This window comes from Akebia trifoliata, chromosome 16, assembly GCF_017979445.1.
Source record: "Akebia trifoliata isolate Shusen 1 chromosome 16, ASM1797944v1, whole genome shotgun sequence".
NCBI classification, from domain to species: domain Eukaryota; kingdom Viridiplantae; phylum Streptophyta; class Magnoliopsida; order Ranunculales; family Lardizabalaceae; genus Akebia; species Akebia trifoliata.
The window spans coordinates 18,124,849-18,149,175 of NC_141390.1; the positions used below are offsets into that span (position 1 = coordinate 18,124,849).

At 34.0% G+C, this 24,327-nt stretch overlaps 2 protein-coding genes across 15 annotated transcripts; one reads left to right on the forward strand and one right to left on the reverse strand.

The window, feature by feature from the left end:
• Positions 1–11,498, forward strand: LOC147382697 (auxilin-related protein 2-like). Of its 14 annotated transcripts, none has more exons than XM_086427110.1 (12): positions 1–251; positions 2,064–2,110; positions 2,191–2,318; positions 2,575–3,315; positions 4,082–6,541; positions 7,315–7,634; positions 7,711–7,864; positions 7,975–8,148; positions 8,317–8,466; positions 8,599–8,688; positions 10,000–10,163; positions 11,084–11,498. In XM_086427110.1, the coding sequence occupies exons 6-9, from the start codon at positions 7,392–7,394 to the stop codon at positions 8,346–8,348; spliced, it is 603 nt and encodes a 200-aa protein (XP_086283236.1). In that variant the 5' UTR covers positions 1–251; positions 2,064–2,110; positions 2,191–2,318; positions 2,575–3,315; positions 4,082–6,541; positions 7,315–7,391; the 3' UTR covers positions 8,349–8,466; positions 8,599–8,688; positions 10,000–10,163; positions 11,084–11,498. The 14 variants fall into 14 exon arrangements, with proteins under 14 accessions (XP_086283236.1, XP_086283235.1, XP_086283229.1 ...); XM_086427109.1 differs by having other exon boundaries at positions 8,317–8,381; XM_086427103.1 differs by having other exon boundaries at positions 7,975–8,490.
• Positions 11,499–15,613: 4,115 nt separating this feature from the next.
• On the reverse strand, positions 15,614–22,361 carry LOC147382698 (receptor-like kinase TMK4). The gene is made up of 7 exons (XM_086428961.1): positions 20,799–22,361; positions 18,133–18,153; positions 17,760–18,028; positions 17,361–17,571; positions 16,536–16,773; positions 16,142–16,289; positions 15,614–16,014 (listed from the first exon to the last, which is right to left on the reverse strand). The coding sequence occupies exons 1-7, from the start codon at positions 21,631–21,633 to the stop codon at positions 15,739–15,741; spliced, it is 1,998 nt and encodes a 665-aa protein (XP_086285087.1). The 5' UTR covers positions 21,634–22,361; the 3' UTR covers positions 15,614–15,738.
• Between the last annotated feature and the right edge of the window lie 1,966 nt (positions 22,362–24,327).

Consider the following 24,327-nt stretch of genomic DNA (forward strand, 5'->3'; position numbering starts at 1 on the left):
TTTAAGAAGCAATGCAAGGCGGATAGTGAAAAGCTCAAGTGGCCATCTTCATCCACCCTGGATGTCTCTTCTACTCTATCTTCAAACTTGATGTAGAACTCCCCTGTCAACAACGAAGTGGAATTGTTGGAAAATGATTATATTGAAACAGGACAAGAATCCATTGATTACATTACATCATCACTAGAAAGCTCTCAGAAGTTTTTGCGAAGCAATAGGCATCTGAACACAAAGTCATTGAGGTTGTTGAGGTAGGTGTAGTTTGTATGTCAAGTACCCACTACAAGAAAAGTGGGGAATAAGAACGATGATTTAAAACGGTAGTAAGCCATTTCCAAATAAAAACGGTACTAAGCTGTTTCAGCTGCAAAAAACCGATTTAAATTTACTTTTTCATTATACACCTATCGAGAGAATACGCATTTATGACTCATATCGTAAGAGGAAAGGACCGTAAAACTCGAAGAGGTCTCACATTTCTACCTTCTTCGTCTTAGATCTTCACAAAACCATAATCACATTTCTCCCTTCTTCTTCGTCAGCAAACCATCATCGACATCCTCAGTTTTCTTGTGGTACCCATTTAGTCATAGTTCAATGATTTTATTTTGATTAACTTTTTTGTTATTTGTGAAATATTTCAGTGGGATATATCATTATTTTTGAGATATTGGTGTTTCTTTTCATGGCATCTTATTCCAGTATACTCTTAATTGGTTGTATATTGCAGGTTAAAATGACATACATTTAATAACTAAAATTTTCTCAGTTTGTGGTACCCATTTTGTTATAGTTCAATGATTTTATTTTTATTAACTTTTTTTGTTATTTGTGAAATATTCTAGTGGGATATATCATTATTTTTGAGATATTGGTTTTTCTTTTCATGGCTTCTTATTCCAGTATACTCTTAATTGGTACAGCATGAGTTAACTACAATGCTTTGAAGTTTTTTTCATAAAAACTGTTCTTGTAAAAGACGGGAGGTTGATACAAGCTATGAAAATAGTCCCTTTTGACTAAAGAGAGAAAAGCTAGATAGCAAGATTTGAAAGGGAGGGGGAATACAATTTAAAGTAAAGTTGAATTTTGCTTTCCAAAAAAGTTAAATATAAAAGCTTTTCCTTTGTTGTGACCCAAGAACCAATATTTTATTTTATTTTATTTTTATTTTCTTATTGGTGGACCAAACAAACTATTCATATGTATAATATAGAAAAGAATGCAAGGACTATCTGATTCAAGGTTCATAGGAGACTAGGTGAACTGTTTTGTTTGTGTGACTTGTCAATGTGAAAACTATGAAGAATTTTATCCCTATTTTATTGGTCCATGTTACCCAGCACAAATATCTGTGAGATATTTGTAGTTTATATGCTATGAGTTTATTCCTTCCCAATCCTTCTGCTTAATAAATTTTTTTTTTTTTCAGAGAAAGACAATAATATGTAATGAGGAAAGGGAAAGAAAATGTAAAACAACACAAAAACAAGGGATTAAATAACTATTTTATTCTGACCAGATGAGCAGAGTAGCAAGTTTGGAGTAAACACAGTTTTTTTCCATTATTATGTCATCCCAGTACTTTCGTTGTGGCGGTTATGGAAAGCAGACAAGAGTTATTGGATATGAGTTCTGGATTTAAGTCATGAACTCATTTTGAAGTCACCTGACTTGGAAGTCTTATTTATTTATTTCTTTTAATGACTTGTTTTTGGAAGTTTTTGAATCAATCATCATTCTCCCTTAATTTTCCTTGGAGTGAAAATAACCTTGTGTCATTTCTCATAAGTATGATCCACTCTACTCAGTCCAGTGATTTGCTATGCATATTAACATCATAACATGGATTGGAACACCATTATTTTATTATTTAGAAACTGTGCTTGAGCCAAGTGGTGCTGATTTTCTTTTTTTTTTTAGCTCTATGAGGTTGTTATGTGTAGCCACTTAATGTAAGTGGTATTCTTGTTTGAAAGACAGGGAGGTTGTTATGTTAAGCTCAGTTTTAGAATACTTGTTTCCATGTAGACACTAATAAATCTATTTGATCCATTTTGCAGGTACACAGTAAACCTGGTTGTATTCTTTGTGGATAAGAAATTGCCAGGTTAGCCTTTGATGCTCTAATATTATTTTGGACTCTTCATTTTTAGACTGTCCTGGTGACTGAATTATTTTGTAACGTAGAACTCCCTGACCGAACCAACGCAACCCTGCCTCCATTGCTACCATTGAGTTCCAAAGATAAAGATAGCAGAACCAAAGAAGAACATCACAGACTCCTCAATGGAAACTCAGGGGATACAACTGATTGGGTATATAGTGCATTGATGAGTACTCTCTATTTTCTAATCTCCAATGTCATTTGACGTATTCTCCGACATGCACAGCTGAGATGGTTGGAAACACATTGGTTTTCCCTAGGGATCCATTTTCCTCAGGAATCAATCCTTGGGAATATTTTCTCATCTCAGCCAATGAAATGTAGTTGGAGACTAGGATTTTCCTGTCAGTTTATTTTGGTTTTGTTCTTTTATGTTGGGCATTAACATGTGTGATGTTGTTCTCCAGAGACTGAGAGCACAAGCCAATGGGAAGATTCTAGAAAATGGGAGCAACGGCCATGCAGATACAGCGATGAATGATGGTACTTAGACAATGGTAGATATGCGGGGAATAGCTGTGCTCCGTGATGTGGTCTTTGAGCAAATATCACGTCATTTGCTCCATCACCAATGTGGTAAACCTGATTTGTAATTTATTCGAAATGGAAATTTTGTTCCCACCTGTCATGGTAAAGATACATTCCAACATCATCATCATATATCACAGAGTTCCTAATGCTTCTAATTGCATTTCTTCGCCATGGACGCAATGCACCCCATTCGGTTTTAAGTAAATTACAGTTACTCTCTTGTACTCATGGTTTGAAATTTCATCCAAGGGTCATTAATGATACTTCATACTGCAGTAGTGGAGTACATGACAAAACTTCAGCTATAATATTTTTTTCAATCCTCATTCCATTGCATTTATTGAGAGTTACAACATCAGTGATACAGCCTTGTGGGCACTAGCTCGATACTCAGCTATAATATGCCTTATTGATTTATGTATCTGATGAATTTACACATTCATAATACCAATGTTGCTTAAATGCTGTAAACAAACATGACTTGTATTTTTAATGTCATTCTTTTTATATTCCCTTAATGTTTTATGCAATAGAATAGTGGGGAAACTTTATGATTGCTCTTTTGTTACACAGATCCTCCGACGGTCAAGTGAATCATTTTGTTCCAAGAATGGGAGGTATTTTTGTTTCCTTTAGTGGATCAAACTCATGTTATGCTTTTTTTTTTCCTCTTTATAGGATTACTTAAATTCTGAGTTCTTAAACCATTATGTGGAATGATTTTTGTTGTTCGAAGTAAGACCCAAGGTTTGGGTGAGGGCTAGGGGATTGTGGGTGAAGTACATTAGGGTTGAAGCTCTTGACAAAATGCATTGGGTCCATGCATAAGATAAGAGGGGTTGGCGGCATGTTGGATAAAGCATTGTTGAAGTAATGTGCTTTACCAGGCTTAAAACAGATCTTTAGCAGTGCCTTTTAGTCCAAAATTGCTTCCTCTTGGCTGCATACATCTTATAGGCTATATTGAAAGCCTCATAGTAAGACAAACCATGTTCCTAAGTTTTCCTCTTTGTAATCTATCTTGTTCTACAATTACTTAATTTTCATCTTCGGGTTTATATTGGGTGATTTAGACCCATTTGCATCAACTAAGTTCTACTATCATCTTTGGAGCCTAGCCTTTAGGCTACTTTTCCAGTCTTGTGAGTTTTTAGCAGTAAGCTGCTACCAAAGATGTACCTACTCAAAAGCCTACCTGGACTAAAATATGGACTAGCGGAAGATAAGGATGATTACTGTTTTCCTTGAAGTTTTGAATTAATTACCCATTGATGGATTTTAGTAAATCAGATTTCCTATAAAATCTTATTAGTTACTGTCGAAATGTTTTTCTAATTCCTAATACTTGGATCTATTGATATTATCATTACTTTCATTGATTAGGTCTTCCCCACCGTTAACCCTAGTGTTCTGGAGCAGTATGGTGACCAAGTTGCATAACTGCTTGAAGAACTTACGGATGATTTTGTTCTCACTAATTTGTTTTAGGTTAATGCAATCTAGAAAATTGATTTTTACAGTTCTAGTTTTCCCATATGAGTTTCATCATATAAATAGTGGTAGCAGATACGAATGTATCTTGTAAAGCACCAAGTTTGCATACGTTGTTAGTGATTTACATTACTTTGGCAAGTTAATTGTTTTATCTTTTCAATTTTTTACATTAAAAAATCTATTCGGATCATGTATTCTTAACAACATTGGGGACCTCCAACCAAAGTCCAACATTGGAACTTGACGTGAAACTAGCCAAGTGGGTCAGTTTTGTTGGGATTTGATCTCTAAGATGCAATGACTAGCCATGCATTTGTTTTACAATGGTCAAGTAATCAAACACAGTTCTGCTAAAATGTTCAAATAAATTAGGACTTCTCTTTTTTCTTCATTCTTTGATCTCCCTTACCAACCTATTTTGGTATTTCCTCCTATGTTTTTTGCCTTCCCCTTTTTCCTCTTTCTTCAGTTTTGTTACATGAACTTTGTTGTTTGGAGTCCAAGGGCTTCATAATAAGTATGACCAAGACATAGCATATGAATGCAACTTAAATAATGATACACAGAGAAAATAAGGACCAGTAAAAATTGATGGCTAGGAAATACCCCAAATCAACTATTTTCTTGACCTTGGTTCTATTACTCATAAGAATGGAAAGATTGAGGGGTTTTTTTTATTCCATAGAACCAGAGTTGGATGGTTAAAGTGGAGGGTGCATTTGGAGTACCATGTGCAATGAAGACTACTAATGGCCTTAGTTGGCGGGAATCTACAAGTTGAAGGTTCTAAAACAGCACGAGAAGACTACAAAGGACATTGGTTGAGGTAGTGGGAGTAGATATGGATACACTTGAATTTGAGGTAGTGAGAGTAGATATGGATACACTTGAATTATTAGAAGACATGGCTTTAGTCAAATTGATTGGGAACGTGATTCGTTCAGCTGACCCCAAATTTTGGGATAATGCTTTGACGATGAGCATGAACCCCATTTTGTGTTAAGTCTTGTCGCTCAATTTATGCCGTCATATCCAGCAATATGGCAAAGAACCCATCTCTGTTTGATGGTTTTTAGGTGAGAAACAAGGTTTAAAATCTCATCTTGAGGTTATATTTCAGTTAGGAGAAAAACTGAGACGATTTTTACCTATGCATTCTGAGACATTATGAGTGATGTACAAGTTCTGTCTTCAAGAAATTTATAGACTAAGAGAATGCACTTTTTTTCTTCTTCTTCTTCTTGATAATTCAAGAAAGTAGAAACTTTGTGAATTCCAAATCAGATATTATCCCAAGACTTGTACTTTGAGAGACTTAGCTCATATTTGGTATTGATCAATTGACTCAAAATAGAAGCTACTTAGCACACCCTTTTAACTGATATAGGACTAGAAACTTAACATGCGCTGAAGTGTAGGCCCAGGTTTATGGGCCATGCCGAAATACAGTTTGCAATTTGGGTTTCTGGGCCTAAACTTCCCAATTACAGATGGTTTACATGATCTGGCACTGCTCCGTCCAAGAGTTTGCCTGAATGCTTCTGGTAACAGGTCTGCTCATCAGTGCTTTTGGTGCTGCTTTTATCTTTTTATGCATTTCTGCTCCCATATCAAGTCTTGATCCACATAAATTCCTCTAAACTAAAAGATCTCAACTCTCAAGTGTGGGAAATAAATATGGCTGTCATCATGCTCATTGTAGACCTTTTTTTCTTCATAAGCAAGATGTTGTCTTCAACAAGTGGTTTGGGTAAACAAATTCTCATCTTGGTTTTTGTTCTCTTCTTCAATAAATATTTGGGCAGAGGTTTAGAAAGTGTAGGTGTTTTGTGGTTTCCTGCTCCAATATATGGAATAAGGTATTATAGAATTTGACACTTACTAAAAAGAGTGTTTCATCATTGATCAAATGAGTGGGATAAGGTATAATGGTGGTGAATTCAGTTTGTTGGATGTGTTACTAACATATATTAGTGGTTGGTACAACGTTGGTCTTAAAAATTCACATGGTGAATTTAGTTTGTTGGTTTTGTCATTAATCTACAATTCGACATAAGTAGTTAGTATCTCATTGTAAAATGGTAGTTATGATGTCGTGTCTCTACAGGATGAAAAATAACATTGTGGGTATGGAGGCAAATATGGAGCAGCTCCTTGAGAAGATGTTAGGAGAATTGTTATCTTCCTGATTGATTGGTTTCCATTACTGATCATATAGAAATCATTCACCTTTTCTTTTGCCATTGTAGATTATGTCTGTGCAATCACAAAGTTAACCCATCACTTTTTGAGAAGAGAGAACATATAGAGAAATTGCATCGCACTCGGAACCTTCAGCGTAAAGTTCAGGTATCGCATTGAATTTAAAATTTCTCAAGTGCCTACTTATGTTTACTGAATTCTGCAATAAATTCTTATAATAAAGCTGAAATGTCAACTGATATTTAATTATCAAAGCTTGGAAACAACCCAAAAGATGTACATGGATTTGATTGAATGGGTTCACTATGAATTTGATTGAACAACTATGAAACTATATATCAAAATTCACAAGGAATGTAAATTTTTCTCTTTTCATTGCAGTAACTTGAGAAAATTCATGATGATTCGATCCCTGTGAATACTTGAATAAAATCTTCTTCTTTTTTATATTTTAGTATTTCCTTTCTCTTTCCTCTAATGTTCCCAAGTTTGTCTTGGATTGTCCTGATGGAGACTATTGGTTTTTCTTTTTCCAGAAGTAAACCTTTTTGTACTTCCTTGATTGCACATTTGTTACAAAGAATCTCATTTTTTTAAGAAAAGTATAGATAGGCTAAGATATGCACTAAGGTACATTAGACTAAAGCTTGTTTAATATGTAGATATGCTAAGTTTAAGCACATACTATCCTTTTTTTCCTTAAATGAAAAGGGAAAAAGCATTCCGAATAAGTACAAATTTTATATATTATACAGGTGGCCCAAAAGAGTGAACAAATGTAATGTTCCACAAACTTATGCATCAAAATATTTCTGCAGTTTGTGTGCAAGTGCTTTATATATCACTATAACCTAGATGACAATTCATTAGTTCTGGTGTGTTGGCCATGTCTGATTTACCACAAACTTCTTCATTTGCAGAACGGGCTGCTGTTCAAAGGGCACAAGCCGAAGCACGTGAAAGGGCAGCATCAGAGGCAAGGGAAAGAGCAGAAAGGATGGCTGCAGAATCTAAGGAGAGGGAAAATGCAGAAGCAAGAGAGAGAGCTTCTGTTGCAAAGGCTAAAGCAGAAGTACGTCTTAGAGCAAAAAGAGTTGTTGATAGAGCCGCTGCAAAGGCTCGAGTAAGGGTGGCTACAGTTGCAAGAGACAATAAAAAAAAGAATGAAAGTGATCTTGAATCCTTTTTTAGAATGGGTGCTCAAGCAACTAGTGCACCTAGGACAAGAACTAAAACTCCTGTAAGAGCCTAGACCAGATCCAAGTTTTTTTAACATTTGTTGATTATGTTATTTGCTTCTTGACTTTATGCTTTAGGATGCTGGATTTGATGGCGTATTTCAGAACAAGGAAGTCCCTGAAGTGCCCCAGCGGCCATCCACAGGAACCCCATCTAGTATGAGGAAGGCTTCTTCCACAACAAAATTTGGTGATGACCTTACTTCAATTTTTGGAGGTAACTCGTTAAAAGGTAACTTTTACCTCTGCCACTATAAAATTCTCCCCTGATAAACTGATAGGAGAAGATCCCCGGGCATTTTCTATGATGCTAATTGGTTCAACTATCTTTGTTTGTGAAAGGTACGCCATCATCTGGAGACTTCCAGGAAATTGATGGGGAAAATGAAGAAAGACAAAGAGCCAGATTGGAACGCCACCAACGGACTCAGGAGCATGCAATGCGTTTTTTTGTCTATTTCTTTTTATTACTCCTTGATCAACTGATCCCAAATCTTTTGGGACAAGGCTTTGATGGTGATGACGATGCATTTTATTACTTTTTGTTTTCTTAAATGCAGAATAACTATATATGCTATTCACTCGCAGTGAAACTGTTCATTACTCAACCTCGTGATTTAATTTTGTTTGATCTTTTCACAATCTGGTTATACTGTTTTTTTATTATTGAGTCTGTACGTTCAGGCACAAGAACTAGCTGTGAAAAATCAGCGTGACCTTCAAAGTCAGAGGGACAGGCAGAGAGACATGTAAGTCATGTGAATCATGCAGTGTTATACTGGCATTGTGTAGTTTGGGAGTTAAGTTAGCTCTGGCTTTCTCTAGTATGCATTGGTACTTTCCATCCTCATCATTTTTGTGAGTGTTGGGTTTAAGTTTGATTTTTGGTTACTCCTGGCTACATGATACCTCCTTCAGCGCACAATTAATTTCCACTTCTCTAATTTTGCTTCACACTGATTTCAGAGAATTGCAGAGACGGTAGATGTTGAGATAAGACGGTGGGCCGCAGGAAAAGAAGGGAATTTGAGTGCTCTGTTATCAACTTTGCAATATGTGCGTTTTTTTTTATCTTTTATCTTTTGTTTATTGCATCCTATCTTATAGCATTTCCTTTAGTTGAAAAAAGATCTGCATTCTTTCCTCCCTTTGTTTTGTGTCTTAAAGATGACTGTTCTTCTAACGGTATATATGTAAAGAAATGATCCAAATCTCAGGGTGGCATGTCTGATTTATTTATTATTTTCCATCAGAACCCATTGTCAATGGTAGCTCACTACTTATTTACATAAGAAATAGCAGCAAGAATGTTATATATAGTCATACATTTTACAGTAAAGTGGGTGCATTTATTAATTATAGAATGGGAGAGGCAGGTGTACACCTTCACCTAAAGGTGCTCAAATGAGGCGTATGCTGTTTGAATGTCATTGATTCATTGCATACACATCCAATATCTCTGAGCCTTTCAATTGCGCTTCAGGTCCCTGGGTGCACCTCGTCCTGAGGGACTTCTTGAGGCATACAACCCTATGGCCTTTCAAAATACTGATTAATATTATAATAATCAAATATGAAGCATCATACCACACACAAGTGTACCATCACAAAATGCATAATAATAAACACTAATTCAGGAAATCACTTTTTTTTTTTTCTTTTTATAGGATAAGTGTGAAGGAGGGATTTTGAACCCATGTTTGTGGTATTATCACACAGACTTGACCAATGAAAATAATGCAATTTTGGTTTATATAGATGTATTGGACAACATCCTGTAGAAATTCCTATTTGGGCTCAATTATGACTTGCCTTTCTTTCCAAATACAAATGCCTTTTAGTTATATGAGTTGAAATAAATACTTCCTAAAACTAACAAAGCCATCTTAGACATGGAATTTTTTTGACTTAAAGCTCTAAGAAAAAGAAAAACAAATCAAATAGGTAATCATGCTATGGACAAGCTAACAGGAAAAGCTTCCTATTTGGCATACAAATTAAGACGTTCAAAGATTTTTTACCCAAAAGATCATGACCGCGAGTAATATCTTTTTTCGTTGCATTTTGCACAAGCCATTCATGTATGATGCAAGTGATGTCATCTTCCTTTGTGTACCATAAGATGATTTGCTCCATCCTTTTTGTATCTATGTGTGTGTGAGGCTGCATCAGGGATCTTTTTCTGATTATAGTATGTTTGAGTTTTGGATTTTGTTTGATGAATCAAATTATTTTCTTTCTTGAAATGATTTTAAGTTCTTTTTGTCCCAGTAACTGTAAAATTCATGGTTTATCTTAATCGTTGTGCATATAGCTATCTTTGTACACACCAACTAAGCACCTATATACAATGAATACCATTGGTAGGTACTTTTGCAAGAATGTGGATGGCAGACAGTTTTCTTAATTGATTTGATTGCCACTACTTCAGTGAAGAAAGTCTATAGAAAGGCAACCTTGTGTGTCCATCCTGATAAGGTGCTAGTATTCAACAAAAATATATAGTAGAAAAGGTGTTTGACCTCCTTAAGGTACGATATTAGTTTAAATTCAAATTGAATATACATTTAACTTTCACCAGTATTTATTTATGGTCACAGAAGACCTTATTTATCAAGTGGTGTTGTACTTAAATTTCCAAAATATGGCACACTGATGAAAACAGGTATTAGAGGTTGAAAAAATGAAACACATTGATTAACACCAAGGTTGATACCTTGTTTTGATGCAATATTTCAATCAGGAAAAAGAAATTGAAACGATCTCGACTGAAACTTTCCTAAAACATTATGAGGCAATGTGAAACTTTCTCAGCTGAAATTGGAATGTTTCACCGAAACATTCCAGAATGGCACGAAATTTTGAACCATGAATAGCACACACACACACATAATATATAAGGAAGGATGTCGAAGTACTTCTAAGATGAGAGCTGTGTCATGTCAATGGTGGTTTCTTATTACTATTTACTATCTCTATTATCCTATGATTCTTTTCAATTACGAGAGTTACCCAAGCATTTAAGGATAAACATTTTGGAAAAAGAGATGTCCCCTGAGTTCTTTTGACTGCAGAACTTATTGACTGAAAGAAATACTCCCACCTAATGATTTGTTGATTATATAAAATGGGAGTGAAATTTGACCAGGCCAAAAAAAAAAAGGTGACCATGTGCAAAGAATTGGAAATAAAAGGTTTGTGTTATTTCTTTAGTTAGAGTAAAAAACACAAAAGATCATGTAGAGATCCTCCTCCTCCTCGTCTATGGCTTATTCCGAATATTGGGATCTGAAACATTTATAGATCATTCAAATCCATCCTTATCATCATCGATGCATTTGTCCTGCAATGAGCATTAAACATTATAGCTCTTGTGATGATTATGTTGTCAAATACCATTATTTGGGTTCAGCTTATTGTGTTTACCTTCACTTATTTTCCATGAAAACAGGAAGCCTGGAACAAGTTCAATTCCGAAGAGCTCTTTTAAATTGATAAATGCCTGTTTTCCAAGCTTTACTTCAACAGCCTAGAGCGCGAGTTATCGGGAAGCAGATAATTTCACGAGTGATATCAGCAAAATTGTTGCTCTATGCTGCTGTTATCTGAATTTTTGGCTATATTGCATTAAATCAGTTTGTAAAAGGCCTTATTCCTTCCTAAGCCATTGTGCTGCTCAAAGAACTCTTTTTGTTTGTTTGTAAATTTCCCAGAAAGGTACAAGTTTATAGATCGGTTTGCATTTGGAAATAGAATGGCTGATTGATCGTCGAGTAACATTATTGTGGTGACGTTCATCAGCTATTCTGGTTGAGTTGAGATCTTTATGTGCTAAATCTTTTTGTTTTGCTTTTTTCCCACTTTAAGATCATGTCTGATTTGGATATCGGTTTGTAACCAATGTCTAAAGTCTCAAACTTAGGACATCAGTCTTATAGACATCGGATTTTAAATTGATGTCTAAGACATTTTTTTATTTTATACAAATGGAGATTTGAAACAGTTTTAAGCCGTTCCAAAATCTAAGTTTTTGAACGGTTTTTAGCCGTTCTAAATCCTGAGATCTAGAACGGCTTCCAGCCATTTAAATTCATTAACGACCCTTCGATTGGAGATGGTTTGTCAACTGTTTCATACTGGATTAGGAACCCTTATAAACCGTTCCTAATTGTCGTAGTGACCCCACCTACAAAGCATTTGAGAGCAGATAACATTGCCAAATCAACATCAGATTAACAAGTCTATAGTGCTGGCATTCAACTTGTCATGAAAACATGGTTTGTTTTCATTAAGAGGGACAATGTAACTATCTTTATAAGCTATTATTTTTTGTGTACAATGGGGAATAAATGTGTTATTTATAGTGGGATTGTTCATGACCGTTGGGAGTGGAATGGAAGATGTGATTGTTGGAGCATGGATCAAAGAATTTTTTTTAAAATTTTTTTTGACTGTTATAGTGAAAATCGAGGGTCCAACCATCGATATTTTAGGATCACTTGGAAACCGATGGTTGGATTGCCGATTTTTTATGGCCACTTGAAAATCGACTGTTGGACTGCCGGTTTTCAAAGGACTAATTTTGTCCACTTGAAAACTAGCAGTCCGGATTATTATTTTTTAATAATTATAAAATAATGTATTATTTTTTAATAATTTGAGCCTGAATGGTACCCGTGAAATTAGTTTTTTTAATAATTTTAGTAGTTGAGTTGGACAATTTCTCATGAGTAATTTCTAGCCATTCCATCTGCCAGTATTATTAGATAATTTGCTCTAGAAAAAATGTCCTACTCTCTAAGAGTCCCAAAGTTTAGAAAAACAATTTCTTAGCTTTTTTATTTTAAATTGGGAGTTGGGTGGCCATCTATTTTCACAATTGAGTGGAATACCTTGGATCAAGCATAAAAAAAAAAATTATTTTCAAATTTTTGTTTTTGTTTTGTTTTGTTTTTTTTTATAAATCTAGTCTATGTGCAGAACTATGCAAAGATGATCTATTATTTAGCCAACATGGTAGTCTACGTGGGCCCTCAAATTTTAGTAAGATTTGAAATCTTACCAAGGTATTCCACCCAATTCACATCATTGAGATTGATCATTTAAATCATTGATCACAATGGTTTGAATCATCATTTTCAATAATTCATAATCAAGCGTTGAGAACGATGATTTATAATTGTTGATCTAAATGATTTGAATAGTCATTCTATGGGGATGAGGAGCATTAAGAAAGAATCTTTTTACTAACTGGAGTGTCAAGTTACCACCTAAAAGTTAGGGTTTTTAGAAACAAATCCCTCTTCCAAGGTTCATTAAATAATTTTCCCTATAATTTAGTTCTTAGTGTTATCCCTATTAACCACATAATTACCATTCAAAAGCAAAAAAAGTTTACCTTGTAAACAGATCCGAATCCAGCTTCTCCAAGTTTATTTGTTGATGAAAAGTTATCCGTGGCAGCTACTATGCTATTAAAATTGAACGATATCTATTCATTGTTATGATTACTGTAGCTTCCAGGGAGATTTGTATCTCCCTAGGACCTTCTTTGTTCTTGTTTCTATCTCTCTTGTTCAATTAGATATTCGTAAGTAAAAAAAAAAAACAATTTTTAGCACAAATATTATATATTTGATAGAATCAATCAATCATCAATTATTGATTATCAGAGATTACCTTTTATTATGAATTTTTTCCAGCAAAATAAGTTAAGGAGGCCAAAAGAATTACAACAAAAACAATTGTCACTGTAACGACGAACAGTATCCACCATATCTTCCCTGCAATGAAGGATGAACACTTATATAATAAAGTCAACTAATTTGAAATCCTTCAAATATATCATCATCATCCTTTTAGAAAAGAAATACACGAAGTTAATAAGGAATAATATCATTTTTCTGTTATTAATCTTAAGAAATTTGTACTAATTAATAGCATTTTTTTTTTTTGGCTAAATAAGAAGGGTAAATTTCCTAATAACTATCAAAGCTTTCTAAAATACCGAAAGTGTTACATGCATTGAGACAACAATCATATAATGTTTGACAAAATGTTATTAAATTATCAACAATACATAATAACTTTGTCAACATTAACAACACTTCAGAAATACCAAAAGCTTTTTGTAATTATTTGAGAATTTAACCAATAATAATTCTACCATAGAGTTTATCATACACTAGATGTTTATGTATCATGACCAACACTAAATAGAAAATACTCGATTACTATCATTTAGACTAGTTGTGCGATTTCGAAGTATACTAAGATCTAATCATACGACGACATCTTTTGACAAATAGATAATGTATTCAAACTTTTCTTTTTTAATAATCACAAAATTTAAAATTTTGAAAATTAATTTTATTTATTAATCAGATTAATGTAAAAATATAAATTTCTTCATTTTTTTACTTGTGTCAAATTATTTAAGATAATGATCACAAGATACAAGTAACTTAAAAAGTACATACCCATGTCTTCTTTTCCAAAATATATCACTAAATTCTAGTGTCTTTACTAGCGCACTTACTAATTGGAACACATAAAGACTACTCAGCACTGTGAGATTCCTTTTTGTTAATAAAATAGGTTTTTCATGTTAAAATTTTGGACTATAAATATACAGAACATCTTAATCCATATGAATTGATCTTATTATTGAATATTTTGGTGAACATTAACATCAATCATAGAAATTTTCTATACAAATTGAATAAAGTACAATATAAATCTGCAGCCAACAACAAACCGGAATGAATGTAATGGGCCTACATTTTAAATATTAAAAAATTGAGTGAAGCTATAATATAGATTTTGTTATATATTCTACAAAGAGTTGTCCTAAAATATCCATAAAAACATTTAATGTACAAATTTTTAATCATACAAAACAATATTTCTTCTCATATTTTTTGTCCAAATTTTGAGCATTCTCAAATTGGAAAATACTTATAAAGTGTGGGTCAAAGTCATCCGATAAAAAAGGGCAAAAATAAATAAATAAATAAAAAGGAAGAAAGAATGGAAAGCGGGGAGATCCTAATATTATGTCATATTTAGAATGAGAATTTTAGTGTAGCCTATACATATCTATATATATAACCATTTAGTGAATTAATTGCTCTTTTAATTTCTATTATTTTTTCCCTTTGTGGTTGAGTTATTATTATTATTATTATTAATTCTACGATTTTAATAAGGGAATATGTAGGGTCAGGAGATTCATTTTAATGTTGTCTCCTTCCTCAAGACAGAAGAGAGGAGATGAGTGCTAATTCTTTGACACCAGCTTTTACTAAGAACACCCCAAGATGTGTGCTAATTATTTGGTGCACTACGTCATAATGCCGACTGCTCTTACAATCACAAAAGGAGTCATTTTCAAAGGAGTGATTTTTTAATTGCGACAAACCAAAACAATCGAAAAAAAAAAAAAAGACTATCCTTGACAGTCAGAAAAAAACAACTGTTCTTGACAATCGAAGAAAACAGCAGTAAAAGACCATCTTTAACAGTCAGAAAAAACGACTGTCTTTGACAGTCATTTATTTACGAGTACACATCATATACAACAGTCAATGACTGTCATTTTTTATTTTATTTTTTATAAATAAAAAAAATACAATAGGTAAAAAGTGCAAATTGAGGCTGTATTATCTCTTCTATTATCCATTTCAAATGTATACTTTTTTGTATTAAAAAGAATGCGTGAGATCCGATAGAAGACCAAACAAAATCACCAACAAGATCCAATGGAAAGGGCTGCACCAGCAGTTGGACCAAACCCTGAAATAACATTTAGAACACCCGGAGGAGCTCCAAACTCTAGACTTCAAAAGTGTTACCAAACATAGTCAAGTCTTAGCCAGATTCCAAGAGAAATTTCACCAACGTATGCTAAAAACACCATACAACTCACTAGCAATAATTTCAACATAAAATCAAGTCTACTTAATACAACACATTATTTGAGTCTACTCATACATAGTGGATCTTATTATGTTGGATTCATTCTCCAAATCTTTGGGATAAGGCTTTTTTTTTTTTTTTTTTCTGTTTTTTCTTCAATAACATACAAGAAATACTTAAATGTGCATACTATCTTCCTTCACAACGTGTAATAGTGACATTGTTTATAGAACCTGAAGCAATCTGTCTTTCAGTAAATGCAGGTTGCTTTGGAGTAGGAAGGTTTGTAATTTCACTAGTAAGCATTGAAATTATGATTGACACACTAGGTCTGTCTTTGGCACAATCTTGCACACACAATAGTCCCACATGAATACACTTCAAAATTTCTTCTGTGAAAGACGGTTCAGATAAGGTCGAATCAATCAGTGCTACCACTTCGCCTTCGTTCCATAATTTCCATGCCTGTATTGATTATATATAATAATAATAATAATAATAATGATAATAAAGATGTAATAATTACTTGAAAATGATTGACATTTTTAATTTTCTCAAATAAGGTAAATAAAATTAGTTTGTATACACTTACATATCCCAAAAGGCTCCAAGATTCGTGATTTTGAAAACTAGCATTCCTTTTCCCACTCACAATCTCTAGTAGCAATACTCCAAAACTGAATACATCCGATTTTTCGGAAAATAATCCATCCATTGCATACTCAGGGGACATGTAGCCGCTAGATTTCGTCATGAAAGAAACAAATTCTAAGTGTTTAGAGACTGAAATATAAAAGAATTGGGATTAAAGACTACAAATCTTACCAAGATTGAGACTAGGCTAGAAAGAAAAACATAAAACCCTCTGTTTATCACTTGGGGGTATTCTTTGCTTTCTTTAAGTAGTATTAATTACTGCTTATAACAATAATAATAACTCAATAGGACTAATTATTATAATAGTTATTAAAAGGAGTATTACTTACTATGTCCCAACAACCCTTATGGTATTTGCTTGAAGTTCATTGCCTCCAAAAATTCTTGCCATGCCGAAGTCTGAAATTTTAGGATTTAGATCTTCATCCAACAAAATGTTGCTCGCCTTTAGATCTCTATGGATAACTCTTAATCTAGAATCTCTATGAAGATAAAGAATCCCTCGACCAATCCCCTCAATAATTTTGAGCCGCTTTTTCCAATCTAAGAGTGCCCGTTTAGTTGGATCTGATCAAGAAATAAAATAAAAAAAGTAATTTGAGTTTAATGAATAAAAACTGAATAACATGAGTTTTATTAATTGCATCACTCATTAATTTGGAGAATCAGGCACGCCTTCCTTTTTTAAAAATTCAAAAATCAAAGAGACCTTTTTTTCTTTTTAGAATATGGAGAGGCATTTCAAAATTCACATAATTAATGAGTTGGATAAATCCAAAGGAAAATGCTGGAATGACACAAATGGAGACACAAAGGTGACAAAAATGATGTGGTGGCACGCACATAACTGTAGATGCTTTTTACTCATATCTCGCGGAAAAGCATCTACAGTAATGTGCACGACACCACATCATTTTGTCTCCGTTTGTGTCACCCCAGCACAACTCAAATCAAAATAGCCTATATAATACAAAATTTCAGACATTAATTTATATTTTGATTGCTTATTACTATCTTGTTCAGGAGCTAAAATCAAAACATTAAACCATCCTCAGAAATCTTGGAATTCTATTTATGGTACTAAAGCAATTAATATTCAAAATTGAAAATATAATTAACTGAACAGAATTGAGAAAGTTTTAGAAAGAACTAACCGAAAATAAAGGAATCCAAACTTTTATTGGGCAGAAATTCATATATCAACATCTTTTCATCCCCTTCAATGCAGCAGCCCAAAAGTCTAACAAGATTCCTATGTTGAAGTTTTGAAATCACCACAATCTCATTCTTGAACTCCTCCACACCTTGTCCAGAGCTCTTAGAAAGTCTTTTTACAGCTATTTCTTGTCCACTTGGTAATATTCCCTAGAAATAAACATCAATATATTCAAAATAACCAGTTTTTAAATAAACCCCTTCACTAAATTAGTTTTATCAGTTCAAGTTGGGTATTATTAAAGCTAATTTTCATTTATAAGTAGGCAATTCTAATTTGCCTTCTTTTAAGGTAGTAAAATTGAGAAGGTAATGAAATCAAGTAAAACAACTAATACCTTGAAAACTGGCCCAAAACCACCTTGCCCAAGCTTATTCCCATCATCAAAGTTGCTTGTAGCAATTGATATCATCTCAAAATTGAAAATTTGCAAATCTTGGTTGTCTCCTAGCATATTTGAATCTACAAATTCTGCACTTGCTCTATTACTTCTCTGTTTAGTCCCCCTCCTCTTACAATATAAGTATGTGCAGACTCCAACACCGACGACAACTACTATTCCGATAACAACTGTAATTATGATAATTACCTTTACATTCTTCTTATCTGCAATTTCAAAAGAAACTCGCATCATTAAAAACAAACTTGTATATTCAGATCACTTCAAACTAAACATATTTTAGTTTAGAAAGGAATTTCAATTGAGTTACCTTTATTTCCCAAGTAATTACCTGTCAAAGAAAAAAGTAGAGGTTTTAATTGGGCATGAAACAAATAGAGAGAGAGGACTCAAACTATACCAAAATTCCTATAAATATCAAAATCTTCTTTGATTTTGAACTATAAATGAAAGAACAAAATAAAAATAAAGAATCTTAGTGAGTTCTGAATGTGCCACGTGGATGTAAAGATCAACTCCATCCTTGGAGAACTTCTTTATGTCACTTAAATTTATGTTCCACTACATACACCCGATGTAGTCAACATACGAATAAGCTAAGCAAGAACAATTATTTAAACACTCTTGTTCACAATCGTTCAAGTCCTTTGGACTTGCCCACAGATTTTCAAAATCAGGCACTTTAATCTTTTCCATCTTCAAAAGCCCATGCGAATTCACCACTTCACCATTTGTGTTATTTCTCACACACTGCAATTGGGTCTTCCTCACACACCCACCTGACCATTTAAACAACTACAAATTAGTGATTTTGCTACATTACAGCTTCCAAAAGCCCTGCACTTTCCGTAAAATTCACATTCAGTAACCGATCCCTCAAAAAATTGATCCCATTTAGTATTCCCTTCATACCAACCATATTCATTCAATTTCCCATTAGAATTCAAAACATACCTTACAATAGGATACTTGTTGGCAATAGACAGAGTTAGATACACACTTCCTTTTCAGAGTGAAACCCTAAGTCTAAGTCTTTTAAACTGAAATTGAAAGATAAACTCGCCTAAAATCTGTCTAAAACGTGGTTGAGATCAGAACTGAAGTGTCCTAATATCAACCAATAAAATCCTAAAAAACTTACTTGTTATTGCGAAAGCTCAACTGAGTCAATCTCGTCTCAATATTAAAAATTAGAAAATGAAATCTATGGTTTAGGGATCAATTGCTACACCGTAAAATTGAATCAATACTATAGAACTAGGGATTTGATTTAAATCGAACCAAAAAATTAAACCAAAACTATACCATTGAACCTGATTAAAGTTTCAACATTAGATCGAAAACTTAAAACCAAAGTCGTTGAAGATTATATAGAGAAAGAGAGAAGCCGAGAGTTTGATCAGAAGAAATAACAAATAAAAAAACCAAAATCATTGAGTAAGACCGAGAGCTCAAACCCTAGAAAAATTCAAGAGCGGGAAAAAAAACAAACAAACCTGATGAACAGCGCTATGGATCCAACTTCAATAGATCGAATCGAGAGAGAGCGTGAGTTTGTTTATTTAAGGAGAGATGAATATAGAGGAATCCGACAATCAAACCAGAGAGAAAGAGAGAGATCCAGTATTTTGTTTTTCTCTCTTTCAGATTGGGGAAGAAAGGGTTTTTTTAGAGTGGCTATTGGCACCCCAACTTTTACTTATTACTGTCGGTGATTCCATAGAAATGACGGTTAAACGACAACTAAAAACGGTCGCAATTAACAACAGCCTTTAGCAGTCATTTTTAGAACAATTATGGCGTCGCGAAAAACGCAATATGACATAGTGGTCATTTCATATCAATTAGGGTGCTCTTAACAAAAGTTATGGTGTGGAAATCGAATCTCTTTGAAGATGTTCAAGGAGTTTGAAAGAAATTTACCTTCTTAATATTTTTAATTTCTTTTTCTCTTTAACTTATTAGATCATTCCACATGATCAATTTCGTTGTCCTGACAATTTATTGTGTCGCCTTGAAAGGGTATCGATGTTATATCTTACAAGATGTAACAATATAAACCTGATGGCATCGAAGGCTACGACCAAATTACTTGTGACTTTCCTTGGTATAACATTTGAATGACAATATAAGAGTGCTGCTATTGGCATCCCAACTTTTACTTGTTACACCCCGATTAAAATAAAAATAAAAATAAAATAAATCAATAGTTGAAAATAAGTAAAAGTTGGGGTGCCAATAGAAATATTCTTTGTTTAGGTTTTTATTTGCTAGATGCAAGATTTTACATGAGCTTAATCCTAATTGTAAACAATTGTTGAAGTTGTTTAAATGTGTTATGATGCTTTGTAATGTTGAGATAATAACTTGAACCAAACTTTTGTAATGTTTGAATGATGTGTTTTTATCTTTAATTGAGATGTGTTAAAATAATGGGTTATTTAGACATACCCCACCATGCTTTGCTAAATATTAGAGACACCACATATGTTTTGTGACTGTTGACATGCATACCTTGACCTCGATCTTTGAAATAGACAAAGGGAGAAAGACTCAAATGCCTTCCACCTTAATCTATAGCCAAAAGTGCAAATATTTCTTCTCCAAATCCAATCATTTTCAAGCTCTTCAACTTCCAAGATAATTTTAGTCTATTCAACCTTATTTTCATTCGTCATTTTCTATCTTGTCTCCTTTTGTAAAATATTTTAGATTTTTCTAATCAAAATTTCATTATTTTATACTTTCTCAAAAATTGTATCATTGAGATTTAAATGATGTAGAGTAGAAGTAGACACAATCTTAGGATAAGATAATGGTGGTTAAATTTTTTATTCAAAGAGGTTGAAAATAACTGATTTGTTTGGAGAAAAAAAAATGGGTATCCGTGCGATGTCAACCGACTGATAGACTTTCTAATTAGAAAATCAAATATTCTATTAAAAAATCAATAGGCAATTAAATTTGCTGATTTACCTTCTCCAGATTGACTTCTTCCTGCCCCTGTGTCACCTTCAGAAGTTGAGTTGATCCCTAGAAGGAGATTACCAGATGTTTTAACTGCAACATTTGTACGGAATTCCGGTAATTTCCCTGTAAGATTATTGTTGGAGACATCAAGGTTTTGAAGATGAGTTAGACTTGTTAAGCTATCCGGTATTGGACCAGTGAGATTATTGTCATTCAAATACAAACTCTTCAATGATGTGAGATTTGAAATCAGTGGCGATATAGTTCCTGAAAAATGCTGCTTTCCAAAGTTGATCCCAGTGACATACTTTCCCTCTGAATCACAATTAATAAAAGTCCATTGTTGGCAAGCATCGTTCCCTTGCCATGAATCTGCCAAGGTAATTGGATAGCCAAGTGCACCTGCGATCGCCAACAATGTCGTCACCTGAGGGCCACAAGGACCTGGTTTTGTATCACAGAAACTGTTGGTAGTCCCAAGCTTAACTACAACTTCAAAGCGAAACACTGGGTACGGTCCTTGCAACTTATTGGAATCCAATGATATATTAACCAATCGAGGAAGTGAAAATATCGATGTGGGCAGCACGCCCGTGAGTTGATTATGGCGGAACTGAAGATCAAAGAGCGAGACACAATTCGAAAGATCTGGAATTGGACCAGAAAACATATTACGATGGAGCCAGACCTGTGAGAGTTGTCTCATCTTTCCAATAACATCAATTGGTCCAGAGAGACCTAACACCTGATGGTTAAGCCATAAATTTTGGATTCCAGATCTAGCAAGAGAAGAAGGAAGAGGACCTGTTAAATTATTGTAAGAAAGTCTTAAAGACTGCATACTTGAAAGGAATGAAAGAAATCCGGTATGGAGCCTTTAAGATTCGCATTGCTGATGTACAATGAGCTTAAACTACGAGATTGGGTTAGATCTAAAGGGAGAAACCATGGATCCAAGTTGACATTATCGCTAAGACTTAATGTCTCGAGATTGATGAGTCCAAGGAAGATGGAAGAAGGGATGGATGTGAAGTTGTTATCATCGAGAATAAGAGTTTGAAGATGGGTGAGATTAGAGAAAGAAGGTAAAGTACCAGAGATTTGGTTCCTTTGTAGAGAGAGGCTTTCAAGTTGGGAAAGCTGATTGATCTCTGGAGCGAGAATTCCTGATATAGATTTGGAAGAGACATCAATGGAAATGACTTGCTTTGAACTGTCACAAACGATGCCAGACCATATGCACGGATTGAAACCTAACCAGTCTGAAGGGGTTGAAGAAAAAGAACTAGCGACCTTCTTCATGATGTCAGCATCGTCTGTAAAGGTTGGAGAGAAGAGAGAGAAAGAAAAGAGGAAGCCAAAGACAAAGACAGCTAAGAGTGGATTCCGTTCTCCCATTGTTGTATGTGCTGAAGATTATAGAACTATAAAAGACAGAAACGAGAGAGAAGGTCGTGACTTGTTAGGAAGACTGGAAGAGTTCCTAACAGGAAGAGTTGAAGAGAAGAGAAAAAGGAAGACAGCTACCAGTGGCTTCCGTATGTATTGAAGACTATAGAATGATAGAACTATACAACAAAATAAGAGAAAGAAAGTCCTGATTTGTGAAAGAAGATTTTGAATTTTTTTTTCTTTTTTCTTTTAAGGACTTTAGTTTTACACTTTGAGTCTTGAACGCCACGTGGCATTTATTACTGTGTTTGATAGAGCTTCTCGATGATTTCTACTCTTGCGGGGAGCTAGCAAATGTTTAGATAGATTTTTACTCTTACACGGAGAAATTGAACTTTGCTCTAGCACGAAGAGATGCATTTGAGCTTTAGTGTAGCTTTTACTTTTTAGGTGGTATCTTAACAATTCAATTAGTAAAATCTTTGATCATAATTGTTGTAAAAGATTGATCTCGAAGATTGAGGCAAAGATGGATGTCTGAATGATTTGAACTTTTAATCTTGAGGCAAAGGTGGATGTCTCAATGATTTGAACTTTTAATCTTGATTATTTGAATTATTGAGATTTAAAAATGAAAGAGGATTAAGATAGAAAAAGAGTTTACAAAATGAATGGCTGAAATCAAGTAGCAATCAAACTTCTTTTTAGGGAAGGAATAATGATATTGGACCACCCAAGGAAAAAAATAGATTTTATTAAGATTACTAGCAAACTAAGGCATGGTCAACATGAGAGACTTGAGGAGCTTTGTGGGGTCTACATGATTGAAAGAAATCAGAAAATGAAAATTTTCCCGTGTTCACATTGGAGAAAATTGGCACCAAGCCAAACACTGAAAAAGTTAGGAATGAAGCATTCCAACTTGCATGAATCGAGTTCAACAAACAGGCGACTTTTCAACTAGGTCAAAAATGGGGTAAATTCGACCGACCTTCCCAAGTCATGAAGGCTATGGAAAATATTTTATGAATCGAGATCGTGTGCACCCTAAGCAGAGGAATTTGATTTAAACCTTCCTCCCAAACCTCAACACGGAAGCGGATCCTTTGTAGCACATGGTTCATGTAGCAAACTTGTAGCACACTTTCAAATGATGAGAGAAAGGACCCACCAACGGTTAGTTGAGATGGTAAGTGCGACTGGGTATATATACTCCTTAGGTCACATCTTCGAATCTCTATATGCCCTTCCACATAAAATTGTATATTAACTGTTATCACGTGCAAGTAGATGGTACGTGCAGCCCCGCCAAAGCAAAAAAAAAAAAAAAAAAGATAAGAGAGGAATTTTTGAAAAAATTAACATCTCTATCTTTGTGATACAGGGTTGGATCTGATTAAAAAAACAAATTTTGTAATGTAGACCCATGTATTTAAAAATGAATGGCTATTGAACTCTTCATATTTCAAGTGTAAAGATCTTATTTGATCACTTATGTGTCGCACTCTCAACCGTTGAAAGTATTCTAAAGTGTTGCTATAGGAACCGTATGCTACGGAGGATTTGCTTCCCCTCAATACCTGCCAACTAGATCACAATCCAAGGAAATTATGGAAAAGAGATATTTTAGACTTTAATTCCTTGAATTATGACTTACGTGGCATGTATTGAGGTGTGGGAAGGAGGGTTTGTTCCTCCTCCCTGACTGTATGGGATCAGCACTCATATTTTATTTAGCACTACTTAAATAGGTAATTGTTGACTTAGGATGCTTACTGTTATTTTCCTTATTTGTTTGTATTAACCATTAGAAATTTGGGAAAAAGAAAAGGTGACCCTATTGAGGGTTTTGAATAGATTTCCAAAGTTTTTAATTTATGCTAGGGAGCTACTATATCACCTATTATTAAATGCTCTCCGTCACATAAAAATTCCCTCAGCACTCCATTTCTATGATTACACCTCAAAATAAATAAATAAAGGTTGTATTTTTTCTTCTTTTTTTCATTCTTAATCATGTTCACAAAAAAAAAAAGAGTTAGTCTAGATATAGGTTATAAGCAGTTGGAAGAGGTTGAAAAACTTCTTTATTATTGTGGTATTGAAAAGTACTTGATCTCATAGTTTGTAGAATATCCTTTGG

Excerpts from the sequence above, each read along its gene's own strand:
- LOC147382697 (XM_086427103.1), top strand. The coding sequence starts at position 7,392 with ATGGCTGCAGAATCTAAGGAGAGGGAAAATGCAGAAGCAAGAGAGAGA. Across the intron at positions 7,635-7,710 it reads GGACAAGAACTAAAACTCCT|GATGCTGGATTTGATGGCGT; the intron begins GTAAGAGCCTAG and ends TTTATGCTTTAG. Across the intron at positions 7,865-7,974 it reads TGGAGGTAACTCGTTAAAAG|GTACGCCATCATCTGGAGAC; the intron begins GTAACTTTTACC and ends TGTTTGTGAAAG.
- LOC147382698 (XM_086428961.1), bottom strand. The coding sequence starts at position 21,633 with ATGCAGTCTTTAAGACTTTCTTACAATAATTTAACAGGTCCTCTTCCT. Across the intron at positions 16,290-16,535 it reads ATAAGGGTTGTTGGGACATA|CGGCTACATGTCCCCTGAGT; the intron begins GTAAGTAATACT and ends GACGAAATCTAG. Across the intron at positions 16,015-16,141 it reads CTTGGAGCCTTTTGGGATAT|GCATGGAAATTATGGAACGA; the intron begins GTAAGTGTATAC and ends TAATCAATACAG.